This window comes from Spea bombifrons, chromosome 5, assembly GCF_027358695.1.
Source record: "Spea bombifrons isolate aSpeBom1 chromosome 5, aSpeBom1.2.pri, whole genome shotgun sequence".
NCBI classification, from domain to species: Eukaryota; Metazoa; Chordata; class Amphibia; order Anura; family Pelobatidae; genus Spea; species Spea bombifrons.
This window is the reverse complement of record NC_071091.1, coordinates 76,934,504-76,959,851: the sequence shown is the minus strand read 5'-3', so window position 1 is coordinate 76,959,851 and position 25,348 is coordinate 76,934,504. Positions and strand designations below refer to the sequence as shown.

General features: G+C 36.4%; 2 protein-coding genes across 2 annotated transcripts in view; one reads left to right on the top strand and one right to left on the bottom strand.

Moving 5' to 3' along the window:
• LOC128497709 (laminin subunit alpha-1-like) overlaps positions 1–11,541 on the bottom strand; it is a 46,836-nt gene extending 35,295 nt beyond the window's left edge. Inside the window, 8 exon segments of the mRNA XM_053467870.1 lie at positions 84–220; positions 1,362–1,542; positions 1,788–1,894; positions 2,783–2,885; positions 3,562–3,804; positions 8,539–8,651; positions 9,579–9,749; positions 11,532–11,541. Coding sequence (XP_053323845.1) covers positions 84–220; positions 1,362–1,542; positions 1,788–1,894; positions 2,783–2,885; positions 3,562–3,804; positions 8,539–8,651; positions 9,579–9,749; positions 11,532–11,541 — 1,065 coding nt within the window.
• Positions 5,215–24,087, top strand: LOC128496768 (rho GTPase-activating protein 28-like). The gene is made up of 5 exons (XM_053466556.1): positions 5,215–5,284; positions 21,761–21,904; positions 22,703–22,830; positions 23,284–23,348; positions 23,872–24,087. Exons 2-5 carry the CDS (start codon positions 21,794–21,796, stop codon positions 23,961–23,963), a joined length of 396 nt encoding a protein of 131 aa, XP_053322531.1. The 5' UTR covers positions 5,215–5,284; positions 21,761–21,793; the 3' UTR covers positions 23,964–24,087.
• The last annotated feature ends 1,261 nt before the right edge of the window (positions 24,088–25,348 follow it).

Here is a 25,348-nt window from a genome sequence, read left to right as displayed (position 1 = left end):
GGCAGATATCCCCGCCAGACCAACTAGGTTGTTGGTCACATGGTTATCCGGCACAGGCTTTGATAATTCTAGAGGTCTCTTACCAGACATCCAAGTTCTGGATCATGACCCCAGTAGTTGGTGTCACAGAATTCACACTTGGGTCCATGCGTATGAGGAGGGCAGATGCACTCTCCAGACTCAGGATCACAGTTATTCTGGGTGTGTGCACAGTCACAAGCTGGGAAGGAAAACGTAACACAACAATGTTGGAAAATTGCAAAATGTGAAAGGGGGACACTTTTTTTTTAAAAAAACTCTCCGATACAAGCAATTGCATCACCACTTAAAACACACTTTATTTTTGTCAGCACAGTCATGCATATTAAAAATAACCAACACATTGAATTGAATTCCCATAAGGCTCAGCCAGACATACTACTTCCATGATGCTGGCTGAGCGTCATGGGAAGTGCAGCAACAGTAAAGCTGCAGATGCTAGCTGTGAACTACAATTCCTATGATTCTCAGCCATCCAGCCAGGTGTCCACCATAATGCTGGCTGAGCACCATTGGAAGAGTAGTCCACAGCAGCAGAATTTTTTTTTTAAATTAAAAAAGGCTAATGTTATCCTCCCTCCATTGATTTTTGGAATCAAAACGTTTGATACTGCAAAAATTGATGACATTATTCTTCACGATATTCTTGTAAGAAACTTTTATTTCTTTGTTAATTCATGTAAACAATTGTTTCATATTTATTAAGAAATTTCCTTTTATTTGCCAACCCCCCCAGTTATGCACAGCTGCCCCCAGAAATGCATTATACCCCCTATATGACACTCTGCCTTCCTGATATGCCTTATACCCTCCTATATGCCGCTCTGCCCCATGATATGCCTTTTAACCCCCTATATGCCTTATACCCCCCTATATGGCACTCTGCCTCCAGAAATGCCTTATACCCCCTATATGCCACACTGCCTCCAGAAATGCCTTATACCCCTATAAGCCACTCTGGAGGCAGAGTTTAAAAGGGGTGGGACGAAGAGCTGAGGCACGGCCATTGGGCGGCGCGGTGGGTGCACGCCAGCCCCTTTATTTTCATTAGACGCCGGCGGCCGGAAAAGGCTTTCAATCCCGTTTGCAGCCGCTCAGCGGCTGTTTTCAATGTTGATCTGCCGGCCAACATTGAAAACAGCCTCTGAGCGGCTGCGAACAGGATTGAAAGCCCCTTCCGGCCGCTGGTATCCCGGGACAGAGACCCCAAATCGGGACTGTCCCGCCTGAATCGGGACAGCTGGGGGGCATGCGATCATAGAATTGAATATAGCTATGCATCAGCTCCAAAACATAACTAATCAACACTGTGCAAAACCTACGAGTGCAGCCGCCATCCTGGTATGCATAAAATCCATGGGCACAAACATCACACTTGAGTCCAGCTACTCCAGGTACGCAGGTGCACTGCCCGGCATCATTACAAGCATCTGAAACGGAGCCTGACTCGTTACAATCACAGGGGAGACATCCAATGCCAGACGTCAAACCGTAGAATCCATGCTGTGGGAATAAACCATAAAGTCACTCACTTTCCATGAAAATGTATTTAATTCCTAGAGTGCGTTAATGGCCCTATAGAAGTGCCGTTTGCTTAACCGGATCCGTGTTGGTGAGTCCACAGGAGAATACTGTTATGTTATCTATCTTTGTATCTGTTATAAAATCAACTATATTTAATTGCCCTGATCTTATTCTTTTTACACTATACATTCACTTTAAGAATAACCGGTTTTATTGTTTCTTACCACGCACTGATCGCATCTTTTTCCAAACACATTTGGTTTACATTCACATATGCCAGTCTCGTGGCGACAAATGCCTGAAACAGAGCTTTCAGGATGGCATTGGCAAGCTTAAAAAAAGAAAAGGAAAAAAATAGACGTAAATAATGGTCAACTTTTTTAAATTAGCAAATATACACATTTAAAAAAATAAATATGATACATAGTGAATAATGCATTTGTTTGCATTCAAAAGCTTAGTCTGCCAGAAAAAAAAACCAGCAGATGTTTAAGGGAAAAAAGAAGGGAAATTCCACAATAAACTAGATGCCTTCATTCAACTATCCGAAGACATAACGTGCATACAGCTATAGGGATTAATCAACGGGAAATGTTGAGGCACAACAAGAAATAAAAGGCACAAAAAAGACAATCCTAGTCAAGTAAATGCCACATTTGTGACACCAACGGAGAGTGCGCCGTTTTCTTAACTAGATCGGTGTTGGTGGGCCCACGGGAGAATACTGCCTCCTTACTACAAAGAAGGTGACTCCGTCCTGAATCACAGGGGCTCATACCCACCAACACAATATGTATAGTCAACCGCAGCGGTATTTATGTCACGCGAAATGCTGCCGTACTTAAGTTATGGCGAGTGATTAAACTTTTTTTTTTTGTCATATTAAAATCTCCTATGGGTACTTAATTTATTAGTATGATTACTTTGCATTATTATGTTTATCTTAGCTATACTTCTAAAGTATTTGCTCGGCTGCACAGTCAAGTCAAACGGGAGTTAATATATGCATGGAATCAGCCATTCACAATCGAGTGGGCGGGGTTATCTGGCTGACGCAATAACAAAGGCACCAACGATGGATTTCTTGGATGGATTTGTACCTTTGTACCTTTTTGTATGTTTTTTATTAATGGATAAATGTATGTAGTTATTTCTGCTCATAAATTGCCACTATAGTTTCCATCGTTTATTTTATGGGATTTTAGAGTAATAAACTAACATTTATCGAAAAGCCTTTGTCTGCTACCTTCTTCAAATTTTACTAAACCTCCAAACACCGCGCAAACTCTCTTCACTATCAGACAGTAGGTGATGAATGGCTGCTTTATACAGAATATGCTTAAAAGACCTTGTAACAAAATATGAAACAGCTATATGTTTCTTTAAATTCTGTCTATGGAAACACTATGACTGCTCGAGCGATATTCCAGCTGTTTTGTTTTTTTTCCTGAAAGCAACAGTTTTTATCTTGATAGAGACAAAATTCCAAAGATAATCAAAGGAATTTAACACTGCAAATCTTTTTTGGTTTTGATGTAAATCAGCCAATTATAACTAAATACATACTGATATATATTTTCCCTATGGGAGAAACTACAGACTGCAAAGATTACTGCTCCTCTTATCTTTGCTCCCTGCAGACAATGACCGCAAGGCTGAAGAGATCATCAAAGACAAGAATTTCCAACAAATTGTCCTTGCTGGTCATGTCATTGGTCTGTAGATTAGATGAGGAAACACAACAGCAATCTCATTTACTAATACAAGCAGAGGGCAAACGGTTGTACATGGTCTATCTGCGTGACAATGGAAGCACAGATTTCTGCTCCAGGATTCTGGAGAAGGCATCTAAAAAACAGGCTGTTGTTTACGTACATTGGGATGTAACCAAAAAAGCAAGGTTCCATGAATCATGGTGAAAGTGATGGGTATAAATACATACTACACCAGTCTGCAACTATTTAATCAGTGGAAAAGTAAAATTTGAAATAATTATGCCTCTCCATGTTCCAGTGGCACAAGTCTTGAATAAAATGACGTGCAAATCACTTCATCATCCCTTCTGTACGTTGGTGGCCCAAGTCTTGGTGTCACGTTGTATCGACTCAAGCACTCGTAGTCACTGATTGCATAATACTGCCAAGGCGTGAACTCAACACCATCCTGAGAACGTTCTAATATCCAGTTACCTGGCCGTGGGGAATTTGCTGCTTTAATTATTATGTATGCAACTTGGAAGATCTGCACACAAAAAGAATGTTTCATTAAATACATATTTCACACAAAAACATTTTTTTTTCATTCCTATTGCTACACAATTGCTATAAGACACTGCCCCTCAATTTGTCTTTTCTTAACTGTATTTCCAGGGTTATAAGTTACCTCCTAATTGTACCAGGCAAAACGCTTGTAAAGATATATTTTCCTAACAATTTGCACCAAAAGGATTAAAATATGCCAGTATTATTTTTTTTTCTTTCCATAATACACATACTGCACAAATATGGATATTTGCAAAAAGAGAATACATATTATAGCTCTTAACTAATTATTATTTATCCATTTCTCATATTTTGCAGAACTGTACTTCAGGTAAGCAGTACAAAATAATTTGGATTTACAAGAAGAAAAGATAAGGAGAGCCCTGCTAACTGAGCTTACAATCTAGATATGTGTGTTTCCCATTCTTAAGTGAAAACCTTAATATATATTTTTCAGGGGTTTGTAATGTGCATTACTATTTATCCATGAAACTGCGCTTATATTACCATCACAGTATTTTCTCCCCCACACTGTGTATTCTGCTAACTTGCCTCCCTGTTTGTTATATGGTTGAGTGAACGACAAATGAGCCGGTTCATATTGTACTGAGATTTTTTCTGAATGGCTCCAGAGTCATGAGTCTTAACAAAGCTACAGCTGATGTAGCTCATTGTAAGCCCACACTGGACAAGTATTTGCAACAATATATGTTTCTCCTGTAGCCTGTTTCATTCTTCAATTTAGAGAACATGCAGAAGCACCAATTTAAAGCTATACCGCTTACGAGCCAATATGAATTATACATTTTAATTTGCCATCCAAACAACATCCCACTATCGCTCTCTGTAACATATGGGCAAGAAAAGGAGTGTCCAGTGTGATTACAGGAGCCACTTAAGGCTGATGGACCGATTTCCTCCAGTTGTCCGTGGGCTAACATCCCATCTGCACTATGATGGGACCTTCGTTTTAAGCCCAGTGCTGCGTGACCAACAGTTCCCGACCTGGACAGGATTTTAGATGTTCTAGATGTGGCAACATGTTGTTTTCTAAATGGTATAATTGGTCAAACATGACCTTGGTCTGAAAGTTGTCTTTCTACACCTGAAATCCATACAATTGTGCATACCATAACAACACAATGGAACAGCAATGAATTAATTGGCAAGCTATCAAGGTAATTATATTTACGCAAGTTCTCCAACCAATCCTGGGATGCATATTAATACCCTCCGTTGCTGCTAATAACATGTACCTTATGTACTTACATGATAAGAGATATTTTAGGTGATTATTTTTAAACCTGCTTAATAACTTATAAGTTATTTAAAATATTCTGTGTACATTATTTTATCATAAAAGATTGACTTTTTGTCTTTCATAGCTTGATGTGTGCTAACTGATATTAATCTGGTGTGAACATTGCGAGATAGGGTGGGACAGTGTGCGACGGGAAGAGGTAAGCGGAGTGAAATTCTGTAAGCACAAAGATCAGATTTATATTTGTCTTCAGACTGAGGCATACATATTTTGGGTTGCAGACTTAATTATTTTCCTTAGTTTAACAGTTGGTACCCTTAGAGATGTATATAGAGGTTGCACAGATGGGACATTTCACTGGTCTGTACCTTGCAGGACACCATAGAATAAACTAGGTGGCAGAGTAAAAAGGCACATAAAATTCTTAGGCATTTAGGAGGATTAGTGTAAACTGCTAACAAGCACTGTGTTGACAAATAGCTTAACATCATAAAAAACACTTTCTGAACTTAAGAGAGAACAGCTCATTCTGCATGTATTTTAGGATCTAAATAATGACATCACCACCCACTTACTATAATCCCATTTATTGCAACAACCACTAGGAGGAAAATGGCTTCTAAAATCCAAATTCTATTAGAGTGTTTTGTTTCTTTCACAAACTTATATATTTATATTGTATGCAATGTGTCCCCAGAAAATACAGTGGAAGTGTTTAAGAGTATTTAAAGAAAAAAAAAGTTCACCCAGTGTGCTGAAAAATATATAATAAAACTGCTAAGAATATAAGGCATGAAAGTAACCCTTGACACCAAATAAATGGCTATATGACAGTGGCCTGGGAAAAAACCCATGGAAAATAATAGGCAGTCAAGCAACATGCTGTAAAACTGTCTCTTTACAACATAATGGATGAGCAACGTGACTGATGATTCTCTCAGGATAAATTTACCAGATCAGTGATGTCTCTTTTTGCTGCACAATATTTGACACAAAGAGCAAATAAGTAGATTTATGCATGAATACCTTAAAGCTTGTAGGGATAACATGCAAACACGTATGCAAATTTAGGATGCATTATTTTAAATGGGACATTGCGATGATATAAAGTATTGTTTATCTAATGAAATAATCTCCTCGAGTCAGTAGTCAGAGTGTCCACTCCATTAATTAGACTAGACATTCTGCGTTTAACAGCAAGGTAGCATGATGAGGACCTAGTTTGTCGTCTAGATGATTGGACTGAGATAACAGAGATAAAACATATATCTAATATGGATACACGCAACCGTTCAAAAGTTTGGGGTCACTTACCAACTTGCTTGTTTTCGAAAGAAAATACATTTTTGTCTATTAGAATAACATGGAATGGATGAGAAATACCGTGCAGACGTCGTTAATGTTGTTAAATGACTATTGCAGATGGAAAGAGCTGATTTTGTATGGAATATCTTCATTGGCGTACTAGGCCCTTTATCACTCCCATCACTCCTGTGTTCCAATGGCACGTTATGTTTGCTAATCCAAGTTTACATTTAAAAGGCTAATTGATCATTAGAAAACCCGTTTTGCAACTATATTAGCACAGTTACAAATTTCCATGACCCCAAACTTCTGAACTGTATTGTATCTAATGTCAAAACATTGTATTATATGAAAACCACAACTGTTTTGAAACAAATAACATGTCATTTTTTTCTGCATAAATGTAGCAAATATAGTGGCACATTAGCCTTTCTGAGTCGGGACTGAGTTCAGGGTTGGAAAGAAAAAACCCGACTTGGAAAAGGGGCAAACACATATGGGGTGGGGGATTCTACAGAACCCTAAACCCTAGCCTCATGTATTCACAAAGCAGACAACAGGAACATTTAAAGGAACCACATGAATTGAAGTGCATATGATGGCTGTCCCTTAAATAAGGAAAATGGCTATAGCCATGTTTGTTCAAGAGGTCCTACATTAAAGATGATATATTTAATTGGGCTAAAGCCGTAGAATAACATAAATCTTTGGAATCTCAGAGGTGTCAAAAACGTACATAATCTGAAAACAACAATACATTTTCATATAGCTTAATTGAATCTATTTTTTAATATAATGAGATAATGTAGAGATGTGACCCTAGCTTTCTCATTAAGGTGGTTAGGCATGGTTAATAAGCAGACAAATGGATCCCCCGGTTAAAGTAAACTGAATTAAAATGTAAACCCCTTATCATGCATTAACCAACACTGAAAATGAGAAGCACTAATACAGGGTTTAATTAATTATTCCTAGTCGCAAATGCTAAAGCTGTCCTTATGCCCTAAATAAAGTAAATTTTTTACACACAAGAGGATTTGGGGCATTTATGATACAGTGGTGGGGAAAGAATTGGCGAGAATTGATTCTAGTATTGATCCTAGTGATATCTTTGACCTGCTATGTCCATTTCATGCACGTAACAGAACAATTTAGTATTACTAATACAATAATAATAATAATACTTATTATTTTGAATGTCATTTACTTTGTTACCTTTCAAATTCTTGGATTGTGATCAACCACACTATTAAAAGGGAATTGTGACTATTTATTTTACTTAGTACCAGGTTACAAATATGGTTTCCTTATTTAATAGTTGTAGTTTTAGCAAAATATAATATTTTCAGGCAGACGTTCATATCTGTGATGTAGCTCTGTTATCTGAGCCCAACCTACTAGGCAAACACTCTTACTCCTTTCAAATAATTGAATGGCTCAGTCTTAATCACCCAGCAGGACACTCTGATTAATGAAATGCATAAATCATTATATTTAATCCTCAAAGAGAAACATATTTTTTTCCCATGAGATTTTGACTTTATCAACTAAATGTAAAGCGTTGTGTGCCGCTATTTTTTCTACACAGTATTACATGCACTATTTAGAAAGTTCACAGATAAAAGACATAAACACTACAGATAAGCAGTCCATATATTATGCAGTTTACAGGTTATTTATAGAGAAACAGAGGACCGTATAATGAGTACTTCCAAGTGGAACAAAGACTGTACATGTGAGATTTATAAGGATCCAGACGTTATTTGGTTAGCTTGTAATTTAGATTGTTCAAAGGAACTGGAAATGTGATATCTTACACATTTGGTATATGTGTGGTATTTCCAATTCAGGATGCTTGTAATTAAAGAGTAATGAAGGTCTTTCTAATACAGTAGGGGTTGTGCAGTACTTGATCCATACATTTTAAAATGTGAAGGTATAGGCAATCTGGTTCTAACTGTGCTAACTAAAAGATAAAATAACCCTGGTGTCACACCATACCCTTAGTTGACTATTCTCCCACAAATACTACATAGATGCCATAAAGAACTGCAAATGTGTAGGACTATGCAGAAAGGTGCTATTTTAAATCAGGAAAAAAAGATTTTAGCTAGAAAAAACATTAAAACAAGAAAGTGTCATAATTACTTGTCTTAAATCCAGTGTTATGGTGACACAGTGATATATTCTGCCATTCTGAATACTGGGACTTTGCCACCAATCATTAGTGCCATCGATTGCATTGGTTATCGGGTGCCGTTCTGTAAATAAACAAATAAAAAAACATATACCAGCTTGCAAGTGAAAGAGAATAGAAAATTGAGTAAGAAAGCATTTTATTTCTATATATTTTGGTGAGAGGATTATTGGGTTCCGGTCAGTAAACAAAATACTACAGAAATAACGATGCCTGTTTGCAGTTAACCAGCAAGATGTACAACACATAATGAGGTCTTTTAACTACAATGTGAGTACATGAAAGTTGGCAAAAAAATCTTAATTTGTAGCAGCTCATTCATATATGCACTATTACTAACTCACATACTCAAACACACACAACTTATTCTGCACATTGATTGCTTGAAAAAAGCAAGCAATATGCAGAATAATTCAACCCCCAGATTGCTTGTGATTTGTAAATATAAGCTGAAGCTTGCAAATTTCTCTTTGTAGCCTCAGGGGGGTGACATGTAACCTCCCACACACACAGACACCAAAAAAAGATTAATTACAAAAATAATAATAGAAATGAAACAGGGATCCCCACATTAAGCAAGGGGGTCAACAACCCATCCACCTTTATCCCCTACCCTGTATGTGGTGGGGTAGGGGGTAATAATAGACTATATTGGGGTATAAAGCCCACCATGCTCTACATAATTTAGTGTTTACTGGGATGAAGTTTAAAATATACTGGGGGGAAAGGTTATTGAGTACAAAAAAATAAACTTTATATTAAACACCCTATTTACCCCCCTCCCCCCAAAAAATCCAAGTCGGTGAACTAGGAGTGAATGAGGTACTTCACTGTCCACCCCTTTGCACCTACAGGGTTCAGCCTTTTTAACTTTTACATTTTGTATTTGAGTGACTATATGAATTGCTTGCATGTAATGACATGTGACTAAACCATTTAACTATTTGTTGGTGAATAGACTCAACAGTATATCAGAAGATGGGTAACTTACCTTTGGGATTGGAACTGTTCTCATCACAGATGCTACATTGAGGGTTGCGTATTGGCCTCCCTGGCACATGTTCTACAAGTTTACAAAACATTTCTGGTCCCATTTCACCACATGTGGCATTAGTGGTAATAACGGCATTACTGGCAAGATTCAGTATAGCGGGAAACAAACCTAAACAGAACACAACAAGATTTACCATGTAGAATAACATTCAGAAAACAAATTCATTTATGTGTTAGGGGAATAATGTGTTTTCAGTTTTAAAGTATTCCAGTTGATGATTTAAAACACAATATGTATGTGTATTTAATCAAGCATTAACTCTTTTTCCCTGGTTACTTTGCTGTCATCACTATATATTAGCACAATGTTAGTGATTTTTGGTATCGTCCGTGAACAGTTCTTGCTTTAGAACAATATTATGAAGCAATGTATTATAGTACGTTTATTAGAGAAGAATTGTCCTAAAAACCTCCCAAGAAATGTTGTTAAAATGTCATGTTTTAAAGTTATATATATATCCAAACAAGATAAAGATAATCTGCCATGCCTGATGGACCAATCTTAAAAAGAACATGTTAATAATATAACTTAAATGTCTTGTTCTCCATACACTGCTAAATGTCACACTTTTGTAATTTAATGAAACATGGAAACATCATTTCTAGCGCTGTCAAAAGTGCAAACTCTTCTCAGAAATAATTATATATTCATGCAAGTTGCCTAATTTTCATTTTTGGGGGAAACACTTGTCAAGTGACACAAAAAAAACATGAACTGATAAGACATTCCTTTTTACGCAATTAAACCTTCAAATGAAATAATAAAATGACAGATCTGTAAAAGGTTAATTTACTTAACATGCAAGAGCTTGTAATTAACATTTTGTCTAAGTGACACAGTGCCTTTGAATACAATTATGTTTAAAATTCAATGTTGATGCTCTAGATAAAGATATAATACATTAAGGCAAACAAAGGGCTCGCTCAGGCATTCTTCCTGACCGGGGATCGCAGTGTTTTCCTGTTTACTTTCTTGCTACCCTCATGCTTGCGTCTGGTTAGTGCTCTACTTTATGAAGCAATCATGCAGTTCAATTGCCAAAAAAACTGTAGGGTTTTGTTATCTGTGTTCATGTTTCTAGAGCCATGAAACTGCAAATCTGCACATTCCTTCCATTATTTTGACTGGCTTTAGCTTATGTATGCCTCTGACCTTTTAAGTTCTGATAACTTATCTTCATAGCACATTCCTTTTATTGGGAGCTTTGCTCAGTGATCAATACATATTTTCTTTTAATATATGTCAAGTTTTAACCTTTTATCATTTGAAAGAATGATAAAAGCAAAGGATCTTTATGAACAATTACCTAAGCATTGTTCTGTATGTCCTACTTGTTATGTGTGACACTACTTGTCGCCCATTGTAAAGCTTTACAGAATATGATGATACGACATAAATCAATAAATAACAGCTACATTTTAGTTATCCATATTTTTAACAAAGTTAGGACCTATATGGAATATTCAAAGATACTTTTCAGTTTGTGTCCTTCTTCTAAGCAATTAAAACCATAGGTAGTAAGAAAAGCAAAAGAAAAATTGAAGATAACCCGCTGTGTGGATGTTACCACTTGCTTTTCCCCCACAGCCTTTTGTTCTTTGATTGTTGAGTACAATAAACATCCTTTAAAGAGAACGAAGGTGATGCGTAGTTTGAGGTGAGGTAAGCAACAGTAATATGTGGGTTCAGAACAGAAGTCACATCATATTACTCAGCAGTCCGTGTTCTTTATGGGGCTTGGCTGTATGGGCTACCCTTCCTACATTATTCTCCAGATTCTCCCTTCTTTGACTCAGCTCCTTCCACTCTCACCCCTTCGATAGTCCACTGTACGCTAGCCCAAACCCGTGTATGCAGCCAACCCTACCTACCTGACTTGACCCCACTCACATGCAGCCATTGAGCGTTGAAACCCAGCTATAATAAAAATAGAAACCCGTAGAACTTTGTAGGTCATAGAGAATCACCTCCTTCCAATACACTAAGGGCCTTGAGAAATAGTACATTTTAAACATTTAGAATGTTTGATACTTTAAGCAAGAGTTAACAACGATTATTCTCAGACATGATTTTCTTAACATGGAATGAATGGCCTCACCAGATGTTAGAAACACTGTAGTATTGTGTGTTTTAATTTTTTTTGGAGTCTTCCTCCTGTGGTTTATTATCTTGATATCGCTATGTATATATTTTAATTTATTTGAATATTTATATAGCTTTAGATGTAGAATTCCAAGCATGTCTTCAGGCGTCTGGCTTTAGTTCCTCTCCAGGGCTCTTTTCCCATTCATACCAAATTTCATTTCCTGTGTTGCTTTGTTGAACTTCTGTTTGCAAAAACCTGCTTTTCTGAGAGCAGGTATATGTGTAAAATGCCTTGGAGGTAATCTCTCATAGAGGGTCATGACAACGAGGCAAAGTTAAAAATGATATTACCTTATGAATGTTTTAATATATATATATCCTGATATATATGGGATAGATTGTTACCCCCAATACAAAGAAAAGAAATAACCAGCCCATCAAATGATCAATAAGAAAATAATCTTTGAACTTTTAGGTGTTGATTATTACGCACCCTTGGTTTTTATGGTGATCTGTTTTCCCCACAATGGACCACTTACTATGATGTCCAAACGCATCACACTGCTACAACCATACTTGGTTGAATATGGGTAAATTCGCCAGTTTAAAACCATCACCCAAACATACATTAAGCTATTGAACTGGGGAATAATTAATAATTGTACGTGAAATCTTGCTTATAAGAATAAAGTATATGTGTCTTCTGATATACAAATTAGTACTAAAGATAATATTTTTCCAAGCATTAATAATTTCCTACAAGTCAAGTTCACCTTTATCTTGAATGAAACTAGCCACAAATTTAGCCCTTGAAAGGGTTGCAAAAAAATTCACATTGTAAAATACTATGGTGGCCTCCTCAACTGGAGGTTTTGCCTTCTTCCTGAAGTGTCTGAAGGCTTTTACAGTAAAAAGGAGTGCTGCATTCACAGTTATTCAGGTTTATTGTGTATATTGTTGATAATAACCCCTGGAGTTGGGTGGAATGGTTGATAAGCTATATGGCTGCTTTATACTATACAGAATTAATTATTTTGAGGTTGCTATTCCTTTTATCCGGGTTGTCTCAGATGCCTAATTTTAAGTACCGGTATTTTCACAGCTGAACTCCAACCACCAGTCTAGAAAACATCAAACAGCCTTGGTATGCATACTACCTGTGTACTTTTCCTACTTTACTACAACTGCACTGAGAAAGAACAACGGAACATATGTCATGATTGTATGTTTGCAGATCACACTACAAAGGAGCTGACGTTTAAAATGCTTTAATGACTGTGTTGACATATTGTAAAAAAAAAAGAAGTTCAATGAGATGGGGGGCAGTGTGAAAACCCTTGCCCCAGAAATGTAGCACCTGGCCTGGAACATGATGCTCCTAGCAGTGATCAGGAAATTTGGAATATTAACTTGCAGATGCAAGACAGCTGGAAGCGCCTGTGGAAGCCTGGCTTTCACGGCTAGGTTACTTAAGAAAATAGCAGAGGATGTTTACTTTCTAGCTCCTGTATTTATGTTTTGTGTCGGTGGTTTTAGTGTTCTTTACAAATCAAATCATTCTTGGTAGCACACTTTCTGAAGAATGTTTGGACTGGGGTTAATACGGACATTCAATAAACATAATTTTGTTCAGCAGATGGTTGTAGCCCTGCAGATGTAGAGCTAAACATCCTGCCAGCCTGCAAACCGTTAGGTGGTATCCCTCAGATTTATATTAGGAGTGTTACAGAATAACACAATTTCTATTTATCTTCACCATTGCCCTGGTTACTGTGGTGACTGCACCATTATAACGCAATGCACAAATATACTTAAAACAACTGGGTCTAGAATGCCACATTTATATTGCCTTCCGTGTTATCTCTTGTTGGTTGAGCTAACAGGCCACAAAATATCAGCCCCTGGCTAGAAGTGTTCAGTCTTAATTACAGGGTAATTGACTAGACCTGCATGACTAACTCCCAAACAAAAAGAAATAAAGAATTCTAGTGTCTGTGCTGAATCTTAAATAATTCCCTCTGGCCAAGAGAAAATGGTTAATTACTATGAGTGTAAGGAGGTATACTTTTTTTTTTAATCAGAAAATTATCTTTTCTTTTTTTCAATGGTCCGGTCAGGACTGGAAGGATTCCAGGAGCCAAGATTCTATGGCTTCCAAAATCCTACTAGCTTTTATCTATGGAAGCATCAATCCTTGGCTTCAAAATCATTTCCAAGCTGGCGCCATAAATATTCTGTCTGGTTCCCAAAGCTGAGTTTTAGCAGGGTTATGTCAGGTTGACTACCCAGTTCCTTTAAGGACCATCCTAGCAAAGTTTGCATTTGAGTGACAACAGTTTATAGCATGAGAACCCGACAAGCAAGTGGGACCTGGGCCTACAGAAGGACCCAAAATCTTATGCCCTGTTAACTTTTATTTTAGGAAATCAGCCCTGCTGACCTGTGGTTTTTCAATGCCAGCTATAACTTTTGGGTGTTTCCAGTACTGTGCAGAACACAATAATGATGTCATAAAGTCGGCAGACAAGTCATCTGCTATGGACACCGTCATTCCATGCATAAACATAAATACAAGTTCTTGCTTTGCACCAAGCAGCTTCCTATTCACATCAGTGACCCAGAAGCATGTATGAAATTTGGGTGCCAATGTCAGAAAATGGTACAACTTGGTACCTCAATTGATCAATCAAAGCTTCAGCCTCCATGACATAAGCTTGCTGACGTCTATGTGGCGGTAGCGTAATTGACTTTAATTTGGTGAATTAGGTGTAGTGGGTTATACTTATTTTAAGGGCTGATATTGTTGTGGCGGTGTGTGTAAGACATACGGGGTTACTGCCACATGTTTGGGCCTTTACAAATGTAAGGCTTAGAACTATAAACACAAAATGTTATAATGTGCAAAAAGCTATGGATACTACGGAATCCTTTTTTTCATTAATCTAAATGATATATTTTTCAAAGCACTTATACAATTAGACCCTGTAATGTCAAACAGACTTATTTAGATAAATCAAGGATATAATATAACAAACTAAACTGAATGTGACTATGTGAGTGGAATGATCAATTGAGGCTACGTTACTGAATACTTCCTACGCTCTAACTCCTTGTTTTTAGAGCTAATTTTCCCCATCTGTCTGCAGACCAGTTCAAAGCACCTCAACTTGTTTGGGAAAATACTTGAAACCCGAGGACCTTTCAAAGGACATAATTATTTTGGTGAAAGAATAGTTTGCAGTGTTAAGGTCTCTGATACGATCTAAACCTTCATCAGGACAAGGCATTGTCCATGCCAAAACATTACAAAGAGTTAAAATACAGACTAAGCATTCTAGGCTGATTAGATAAGTGATGTACCATAAATAAAGGAAATGTAAAGCAACGTTTAGCCTATCAGACATCACCACAGCTTAAAAGCCCTTGTGCTGCATTTTTTCCTCTTGGCTAACATCACAAGTTGCAGAAACGTAGTCTTCTTCCCACAGTCGTTCAGGCAGTTACTGACTAATGAACCATAGAACAGCTAAATCTGTTCGTGACAAAGATTGAGATTCATAATCAATGTATGCCATTTTAAGTTACAAAGTTACAGTGGTATCATATATATAACGCAAGTCAGGGGGGGTTATATGCTCACAAAGCCAGACGTGTGTGAAGGTTTATTTACTAACGCAAAAGTAAATCATTCTGAAGAGGAAATAGTGTAAGGAGTACATTTGAGACTCAGAAGAAAAACAGTGCAAAGTATATTAACCTTATGCATTAGAAGTTAATGGACAATCGACAATAAAACGTTGGTCTTCACTAGAATGTACAGAATGCCATAGAGATTAACCGTTTGTATGTCAGATAATTTACTATGAATGCAGACCCAATGTGGTAGACTTATTTGGGATTCCAGGGGTTAATCATTAGTATGCAGTAGGCAAGACTCTAATAGTCCATGTGGGTTCCTCCAGCAATCTTGCTTGTAATACAATGAGCAACAGAGAAACTAAGATCTAAGGTTATGTAAGTGCAAGTTATTCAGAAACAAAACATCTATTATGGGCAGAATAAGACGCCAAGATATCTCAGATACGTACTGCAGTTGTCCATATAGAATTGCATATGCTAATTTGGTTGTTCATACACTTTTATTATGTTTAGCTCTTTGTGACTCCTTGAATATTAACGGCCATTTGACATTTTTAGATGAATAGACAATCATGCTTCAGATTAAGTTTACATTGAGTGAGAAGTATTTAAGCATAAAGAAAACCAATTGGATGGCATAAAAGCGTATTTATATAAAAAGTGATTCTGGTGTAAAGTTCAAAAAGTGGTCTTATCAATGATCATGACCATTCCATTACTTGTTTAGGTGACAAGGCCATATTTCAACAGCAATTATTATTTTAACACATAACCCAAGGTATAACCCAGCATGTTGGTTTTATGGCTGGGAGTGATCCCCTTATTTTTGGTCTATGAGTAGAGTGTTCCTCCTTCAAAGTGCAATAGTGAGTTAGCATTGTACTAAAAGGCCTTTGTCACTTCTGTAGGTTAAATGTTTCTAATTCCTTACATTAATTATGGGAATATGGCCTATTACCACAAGGAAAGGCTTTTTTGAGGTTTTGCTCAATACGGTTTGATGGGTTTCATGTAGAGGATTATTTGGGAGGCATTCTAATATCCAGCGCTTAAAAAGACCCAAAAACTGTGCTGTTGGGAAGGATCACCTCTGTGTCATTTAGTAAATAGCTTGTCCTCATCTAACAATTAAGAACTAATTACAAGTTAGTCCTAAAACAAGCTTCCACATCTCCTTATCTTAATCCAACTTGCGCTTGGCACCTTTATGTCTGGGGTCCTTCACAGACTGACTCCTGCTTGAAATGAGTTTGGAAACCAAGTTTCTGTCCCAATCTTAAAATTGTAAGAAAAATGCTTATCTAAATCTAGTAAATCTTTATTTTAATCTTAAATCTCACTTTAACATTAACTAATTTAATTTTATGACGATTCATTAACCCTTTCAGTTCCATTTCTGTAAAACATCTTTTTGGACTACTTCTTATAAAATGCAACTATGGTGTAAATGTTGTGTGCACTACTGATTAAACAAAATGTATCCAAATGTACAAATAAAGACTTTAACATAAGTGATACACGACAAGGGTGGCCAAGCAGTTTTTGTAATGTAATTGTGGATGACCTCAAATTCCAAGATTTATTTTTTTACTCAGAGGACCTTTATCATACAGCAGTATGATCCTTCTGTACACGAAATGTAATTGCAAAAAGGGAAATTAACCTTTTGTGAATATATAAAATCGTGACAATGATATATAATTACTTTATATTCTTAATTGAAATACATTTCCTATTTAAAGAAGTCACTAATTACCTGAAACTCTCTGTATCTTTGCTGTAATTGTTTTTTGGAGATATTCTTTTTAAAAAATGCAACACATTAAAGCTGAGATCTGTGTCTCAAAAGTGGCAAAGCCAACATTATCTTATCAAATTCCTGCCCTGAAATATTCTCCTTCTGACTCACCAACCCTTATAAAGACTGCTTGAACCAATCAACACCATAAACCAGAGATTACAGGAAGAATAACCATATAGAACGTGGGAAAAAGAAAGATACCTTTATACATAAAGTGTTTTCTACATATACTTTGCTTATTTTAATCTGTAAAATCACTAAAATTACAAAATGTAGGATTTGGGAAAAGTGGCAAATCTACGTTGAGCAACATATTAATAGGGATAATCATTTCTGTAGATTATAAAAACATGAGGTTAAGGAGTTTTATTACAAAGTTTGCTTAATCTGTAAACACTATGACATGAGTTTACTTGAGGAATTTAAGATGTTTTTTTGGTAATATCCAAGAATCAGCACATTTCTACTGGAACCCATATTTTAAGCGCAGGGAGAAAAACTAAAGTTTCAAGATGTTCCGAATGGGTCATTGTGACCATAAGGTCTAATTTTGCCCCTACCTAATATATGATATGATTTGCACACAAGGTCAGTGAAATATACAATAAACGGGGTGTAAATCTATATACAAAAACTCTTGATATGAACCACGAAGGTCTGATCAGTATATCAGTATGACGCTGTCCAGAGAGGTCCCCGGAGCCACTTTGGCGCTAAGGATAAGTGGTTGTAATTGTATATCACATGAGAAAATCCCCTTTAATCCAGTGTTGGTTTATATTTCTGAATTATACAACTGAGCCTTACTTTTAAACACTTTGATAGACCTGAACAATGGCACGACGCGGGATTAAGTGGGATTTACAAAAACGAAGTAAAGTACACAGTTTCATAAATGGTCTGATTCACACAATTCTATTTGTGCAACTTTCACTCAAAATTCTTTATCTAAAGTTACAACGTATTTTATAATGTTTTCGCCAAATATGGTATTCAATTAAATAATGTTAATAATGAATGTAAAATGATTACATCATATACAATGTTAAAGGTCATTTTACAGTGGATGATTTGCCATTGAAATGTAACTCTTTTGCGGCTCCCTAAGTGTCTTCTTCACCAACTGTAGTTTAACATCTTGCTTTGAAGGAACTTTAAGGAAAAAGGTAATTGAGGAGTCCAAAGTCATATCCATTAATTATTATTTGGGTTGGCTTGGCTGAGCAATCCAGAAGAAGCGAGGAAGCCACGTGGGAGCTCAACAGTATGCTCAACAGAGGATCTCCCCAACTAGTCCATGATCATCACTGTAAAAGCGTGACATTGGGACAGTGCCCCAAAATCTGGTCTGTCCTATGAAAAAAAAAAAATCTGTCCTATGAAAACCAAGACTGTTGGGATGTATGTTTTCATTTAGTAAAACAGTAACAAGCTTCCAAGAGCATAAACATTTGAAGTTCATGGTTATATTTGTTTAGCTTTATAATATCACATTTTTAAGGGTCTGTATCAAATGACAGAAACATAACTCTGAGTATAACATGAATCGTGTCTTGTATGTCATACTGTTTTAGTGCGCTATATCATTTACTAAAACTGGTTAAGTGTTGTTTGATGCACTTTGGTCGCTCACATAACCTTCCCCCTTTTATCTCCTGTTTGAAGACACTAGCAATAAAACCATAAGAAACATTGAATTTGACACAGATAAGAACCATTTGGCCCATCCAGTCTGCCCATATTTCCCTGCTGTTCTGTCCCATGCATATAAATTCTGTTACTGTATTAACCTCTACCCCTTCTGCTTGGAGACCGTTCCACTTACCTACGCCCCTTCTCAGTAAAGTGAAATTGAATTGCATTACATCTAAGAATCTCTCTAGTTTTAGAATATAACCTCTTATTTATGATGATCATGTCATCTTCTTAGGACAACTGATCAGTGTCCTCACTAATTTCAGTAGGTACGCAACTTGTATCTACACATTTTCTTGGGGTAAGCATATATCTAAAACACCTTGATGACATATATATATATATATATCATTACATAAGTTATGGTGGGTAAAAGGTGATGGAAACCCTTCCACTTAAATTTAAGGGGTAGTAGAAGTATTATTAAACACTCATCTACACACACCAGACAAGCCAGGAGGCTTGCTTTTCCCTCAGAAATCTCATGGTGCTTTCACAACCACAAGGGATTCTGGGTAGGCGCATGCAAACAAGGTTAACAATTATCACCTTTGCCTCTATATCCACTTTATACATGGATTCCTTGAAAGTAATTGCCCGCTGTACAAGACAGCCTATAGACAAAACTCAGGAAGAGGTACAATAGCCAGATCACCACTCATGGACAGCTGTTTCGTCCTTCATGGGACTCGTCAGCATGAGGTTGGGATACTGGCTTAATAGTATGAGGCTTGGGGTAACTAAGAAATATCATTACATAAGTTATGGTGGGTAAAAGGTGATGGAAACCCTTCCACTTAAATTTAAGGGGTAGTAGAAGTATTGTTAAACACTCATCTACACACACCAGACAAGCCAGAAGGCTTGTTTTTCCCTCAGAAATATCATGGTGCTGCCACAACCACAAGGGATTCTCTTGTGGTTGTGAAAGCACCATGAGATTTCTGAGGGAAAAGCAAGCCTTCTGGCTTGTCTGGTGTGTGTAGATGAGAGTTTAACAATACTTCTACTACCCCTTATATATATATATATATATATATATATATATATATATATATATATATATATATATATATATATATATATATATATATACATATATTAGCATGTACAGTTTAAGTGCATTCTGTGCATTGGACTATCCCTTTAAGGCAATTTACCTTGAATTCTACATAGGGTTGTGGTAAAACTTTGAGCAATTTTTTTTTTTCAGAAACCTGTAAATCCCCTAAATATTAATATAATTAAATATTGACTCAGACCAGCTGAACTGAATGCCAAAGGCAGCGTTGGCTTTATGGGTCTTTTTATTTTTACGTTATGGATAACAGTAGTATTATTCATGTATTGTCTAGACAACTTCAAAGAAAAAGGCATTTCTAGAGGCAAACAGCTGCAAATCCTTGACAGTGCTTTGTGGCTTTGTCTGTTTTATGTTGATGCGCTGTGCTACTCACTGCATGAACACATACTAACAGTCATGTAAACTCTTCGGATGGAGTCTTTCATCAAAGGTAATACCTTTTATTGGGCCAACCCAGAAAATGCTGTAAAGTAACATAGGCTTTTGAGACCTCACAAGCAGGGCCGGACTGGGACTGAAAAGCAGCCCTGGAAAAATTTGGAGACCAGCCCCATATAGTTTATCTCACGGTGAAGCTCTTATACCCACACGCACCCCTTATACATACCTATATATATGTGCCATTCTTTTTATCTCATTATTTGTATTAAAATGCCAGAAAGCAAAAGTGTTAAAAGGCCCTAATAAATGAAATACATTACACATAATGGGATCAAAACATTTACTACTGCGAACATTTTTAGATGAAAAAGTTCCATTTTATTCAGTGGAACAAAACACTGATCACATTATTCTTCACGATATTCTGGTAAGAAACTTTTATTTCTTTATTAATTCATGTAGACTATTTTTTTCCATATTTAATAAAAGCTATGATTGAGACATGTTTGGTTTTTATTTCCTTTCATTTGACAACCTACTCCCGAGTTATGCACCTCTGCCCCCAGGCTTGCCACTCTGCCCCCCTGATATGCCTTCAAACCCCCTATATGCCACTCTGCCTCCAGAAATGTCTTATGGCCCCTATATGCCAGTCTGCCCCATGATATGCCTTCTAACCCCAAATATGCCACTCTGCCATATAGGGGGTTAAAAGGCATATCATGGGACAGAGTGGCATATAGTGGGTATAAGGCATTCCTGGAGGCAGAGTGGCATAAAGGGGGTTAAAAGGCATATCATGCCCACTCTGCCTCCAGAAATGCCTTATACCCCTATATGCCACACATGCATTCCATCAGAAGAAGAGACATCTGAGGTCTTAAAAGCTTATGTAGCTGTACATATTTGTCTATGGTTATCCAGTTGTACCGCTCCATATCCACATATTTTTTTCATATTAAAGCCTACAGGATATGTATGTGGGATAACCCTAAAGGAAACTGTACTAAATACTGTAAATAGTCCATTGAGTGGAATCTCTTAATTCCTGTTGGTACATCAAACTTAAGCTTTTCATAATAATATTTACTTTTAAACATAGCCAGATGTAAAATAATAGAGCCTTTTGCTTTAAAAAGCTGCCAATTCGTACAAACGAACAGCTCCCAACTGTTGTCCCCTTACAATAAAGTAATCCATGTGTCTGGGTTTTGGCTGCTTATCTCTGCATACATCCGCTATACGTCTTTATCTATAATCACTTGGCTGATTATTTTGTTAATAAGTTACTTTTAGCATCCCATGTAGTAACCAACTGAAAATGTATGTTATGCTAAAATTGCTGGGTGGCAAATATACAGAAGAAGACAGACACGTTGTAGAAGGACCTCCACTAATGTGTTTTATTTGTTTTTTTTCCCTGTGTTGACCTAGGTTCCATCCTTTTTAATTTCTCAAGTTCGTAAAATGAATGACGCAGCTTTGAGTAATAACAAAAAGCAGCTAATTTTCGATAAAAGTGTAAGGAAGCTGTTACGGAGGAAGACAATGGAAAGAGAAAGACCTGAAAGACGTGAGGTACTGTTGGCTGATATTCAGAAAAGGCCATGTTACTTCAATGAACTTTTTTTTATTATTGTTCTCTTAGCACCGATAGACAGACTTTTTACAAAGTAGAACGATGGCAGCCTCATTTAACCTACAACCTGATAATCTCCCCTTTCATTCATAGGTACTTTACACTATACATTTAAACCTACTTTGATCTCATTTATAATGTAGCTATTCCCTGCTGCGGATAACTTAATTAATGAGATTATTTCATTGACCAACAAAAGGACAAGAAAGAATAATCAAATGTGAAAAGTAATTTAAAGGCATAGTAAAAAAAAAAAAAATACTTTTTCTAAAAAATAGTTTTTCTAGTACTTTTCCAAAGCTGGCTTAAATAAATTCCAAAGAATATTTGAGTAACTAATATAAACAGGATTTTGCACGTCAGTTGTATATGTAACCTGAACAAATAGGAGGAAATGAAATACTATGAGTTTAAGTATACAATGTAAGTACTTATGCCCAGATGTAGATTGTTGACCAGCATCACATGCATACATGTCAAGTTCTCGCTAAACATATGAGAAGCTGCTTTATAGTGGGCTAGGCATCTAACATATCCAACAAAAAAATAACAAAATGGATCATAAAAGCTACTCATTTTTTTTCCAAATGTAAATAAGATTATTGTTCTTCTGGCGTTCTGTAAATAAAATGTAAAGTGATGTAATACATGGCATCCGCGATGATTGAGAAGACCTGATTAAGTTATACCAGTCCCCGTGCTAGTTATCACAGTTGTGCTTTGCTATTGTATTACAGCACTGTGATGTACCTGAAGGAGTGATAAGAGTTTACGCTCCATTGCACTCAAAGGTTTCCATGGCGATCCAGCTGAACAGTCGGACGAAAGCCAAAGACATCTTGGCAAGGTTTCAGTGCGAAAACAGGTGTGAAGAGGACCACATTTTTACATTTCCTTCAAAATGACAGGTTTAATAACAGTAGTCATTTCAATTATTTTGGATAACCTACAGAGTGACCTTTATTATGTGTAATATAAATCTGGTATCACAGTGTTCGGTGTATGTCTTTTTCAATTTCGATTTAAAAAAAAAGATAAGTTCTACTAGATATGTTACTTTGATACGCTCTGTGTTAATTTAGCATCATTTCGCCAGAGTGTGTTTCTTCCGTGTGCCTAGAAACTATTTGTGCGAGTTTCCTTCTTGTCCTGTAACTTGAGAAATAATTATGTTAAATTTGTTTTATATTAGATTAACATACAATTTGATGGCAGATGAGAGAGGTATTCCAGCAGCTTGATAAAAAAAGGTGTTAATCATCTGCCCATTTTTGTCCACATTATTATAACGTTTTATAATTTGTCTTCTTCTTTGTAGTAACGGAACACCAGACAGTGACAGAATAAACAACCAAAGTTTATATGAAATAGGAGGAAATATAGGTAAGCATGGTATACCAAATGGTTCCATAGAACTTACATCATGTGTACTGGCATGGGATAAATATGAGAGAATATCAGCAAATTAGATTTTATAAAGTCAACTGACTGATTGCTAGTACTCTACTGGTCGATAGTTCATATTGGACCAGCACTAGTGTCAGCACTATTTAGGTACTGAATTATTTTATTGATTTTTCTTGGCAATTGCTTATAAAACTTAAACAATGAGGTCCTTTTTTGGAAGTTTTAAGAAAATATTATTTATCTCCCTTTATACAGGTTCATTAAAAACTAGTAAATGCCTAATAGCTCAACTATCATTGTTTTTCTATTTAGATTCCATAAATAGTATAAAAGACCTCATACTAGAATTACTTAGTGACTAATATACCGGTATGTATATATATATATATATATATATATATATATATTATATATGTATTTTTTGGGTGGAGATGGTTCACCAGTGTCTTATAGCAATGGTTTATGTTTCACTAATGACCTTTGACTATGTTTATTTTAGGAGAGCATTGCCTGGATCCAGATACCTATATGTTGGATGTGTACAATGTGAACCCTCGCGCAGAATGGATTTTAAAGCCAAAAAACAGCTGAAAATGTGAAGGTGATTTGAAGGACATGCTTTACAAATGCAGTAGACTGCGCCAATGGAATGCAGAAGACTCTGAGCAATAGGAACAATAATGATGGAGACTCGGCTCAAGACTTTGAAAAGAAATAGAGGTACTAAACCACAAGGAGAATGAAACCGTAACCCTTTCAGGAAAAGAGCAGACCATGGAAAAATGTTTCTAGGGAATATATACTAAAAATATATAGTGAAATGACACATCAACAAAAACCTACCTGCATAAGGGACAGACGGTCAAGATATCCATGAGGTCATCAGTCTGATCACATAAAAGTATTATTTTTGACGTACAGATTTGGCTTGTGTATCTGTTAAAATGCACTCCTGGACAAACTAGGACCCCATAATCCTTTGATAGTAACAATATTTCTTTTCTAGTAACATTTTTATTATTAACGTTAAATGTTTTATGTGATATAAGTGCCTCACTTATGTATTTCACAGCCTGATGGTATCTCAATTTTGTACATTCTTATGTATAAACCACTATGTACAGTTATGTTTATATCATTTTGTACAGGCACCGATGTTTCAATTTGTATTGTAATGTATCATAATATTGTGCATGTATGTGTGTATGTGTAACCAGTCTTACATTATTTCAGTATTGTAGCGAGAGGTTAACCCGTATCACTAGTTCTTACGGCAGAATGTTCTAAGCATCTCAAATAATTTATTGAAAAAACAACCTTAACTTAAAAAAAGGACATTTCTGGTATATTGCTAGTTATATACTACATTAGATGCATATAGATGCAAACCTATTATACCAAACTAACGCAATCCAAGTTAACATTCCACCAGCCCATCTGGCTTTTTACAGATGAACCTAATGGCTTCTCCAGGTTACTAAAGAAAAGCAAATATTTGTGTCTATGTTTGCGACAAAAGATTCATATTATCAAAATATATTGTCCGATCACACATTTTTAGCTCAACCACGACCCTGGCCACGTATCAGTGTTTGCTATGCTTCTCCTTGTTAAAAGCTGCGTCAGTGTTAGTAGCCATGATTAAAACCCACCAAAACATGAAATAGAATAAAGTCAACATACTTGGCATAAAAGAACAATCCGTGAATAAATTACTCTTTTGTTTCTGTCGATTTGTGTTGCAATTTGTACATTTTATACGGTGTGGTGGTCCTGTTTTTTTTATAATGATATTCTGGCTATTCAGCGTGGTTATCATCTATAAATGTGTTATCTGGGGGTGTTTGAAAGAAAACTGTTACGTCCCAGAAACTGCCACGCAAACTATATATTTAGATCTTCTATAACATAAGCTGGTTGGGACCTAATGAGTATCCGTATATCTATGATGATGGTATATTTTCTCTTTCGGTGAA

Excerpts from the sequence above, each read along its gene's own strand:
- LOC128496768 (XM_053466556.1), top strand. The coding sequence starts at position 21,794 with ATGAATGACGCAGCTTTGAGTAATAACAAAAAGCAGCTAATTTTCGAT. Across the intron at positions 22,831-23,283 it reads AGGTTTCAGTGCGAAAACAG|TAACGGAACACCAGACAGTG; the intron begins GTGTGAAGAGGA and ends TCTTCTTTGTAG. Across the intron at positions 23,349-23,871 it reads TGAAATAGGAGGAAATATAG|GAGAGCATTGCCTGGATCCA; the intron begins GTAAGCATGGTA and ends TGTTTATTTTAG.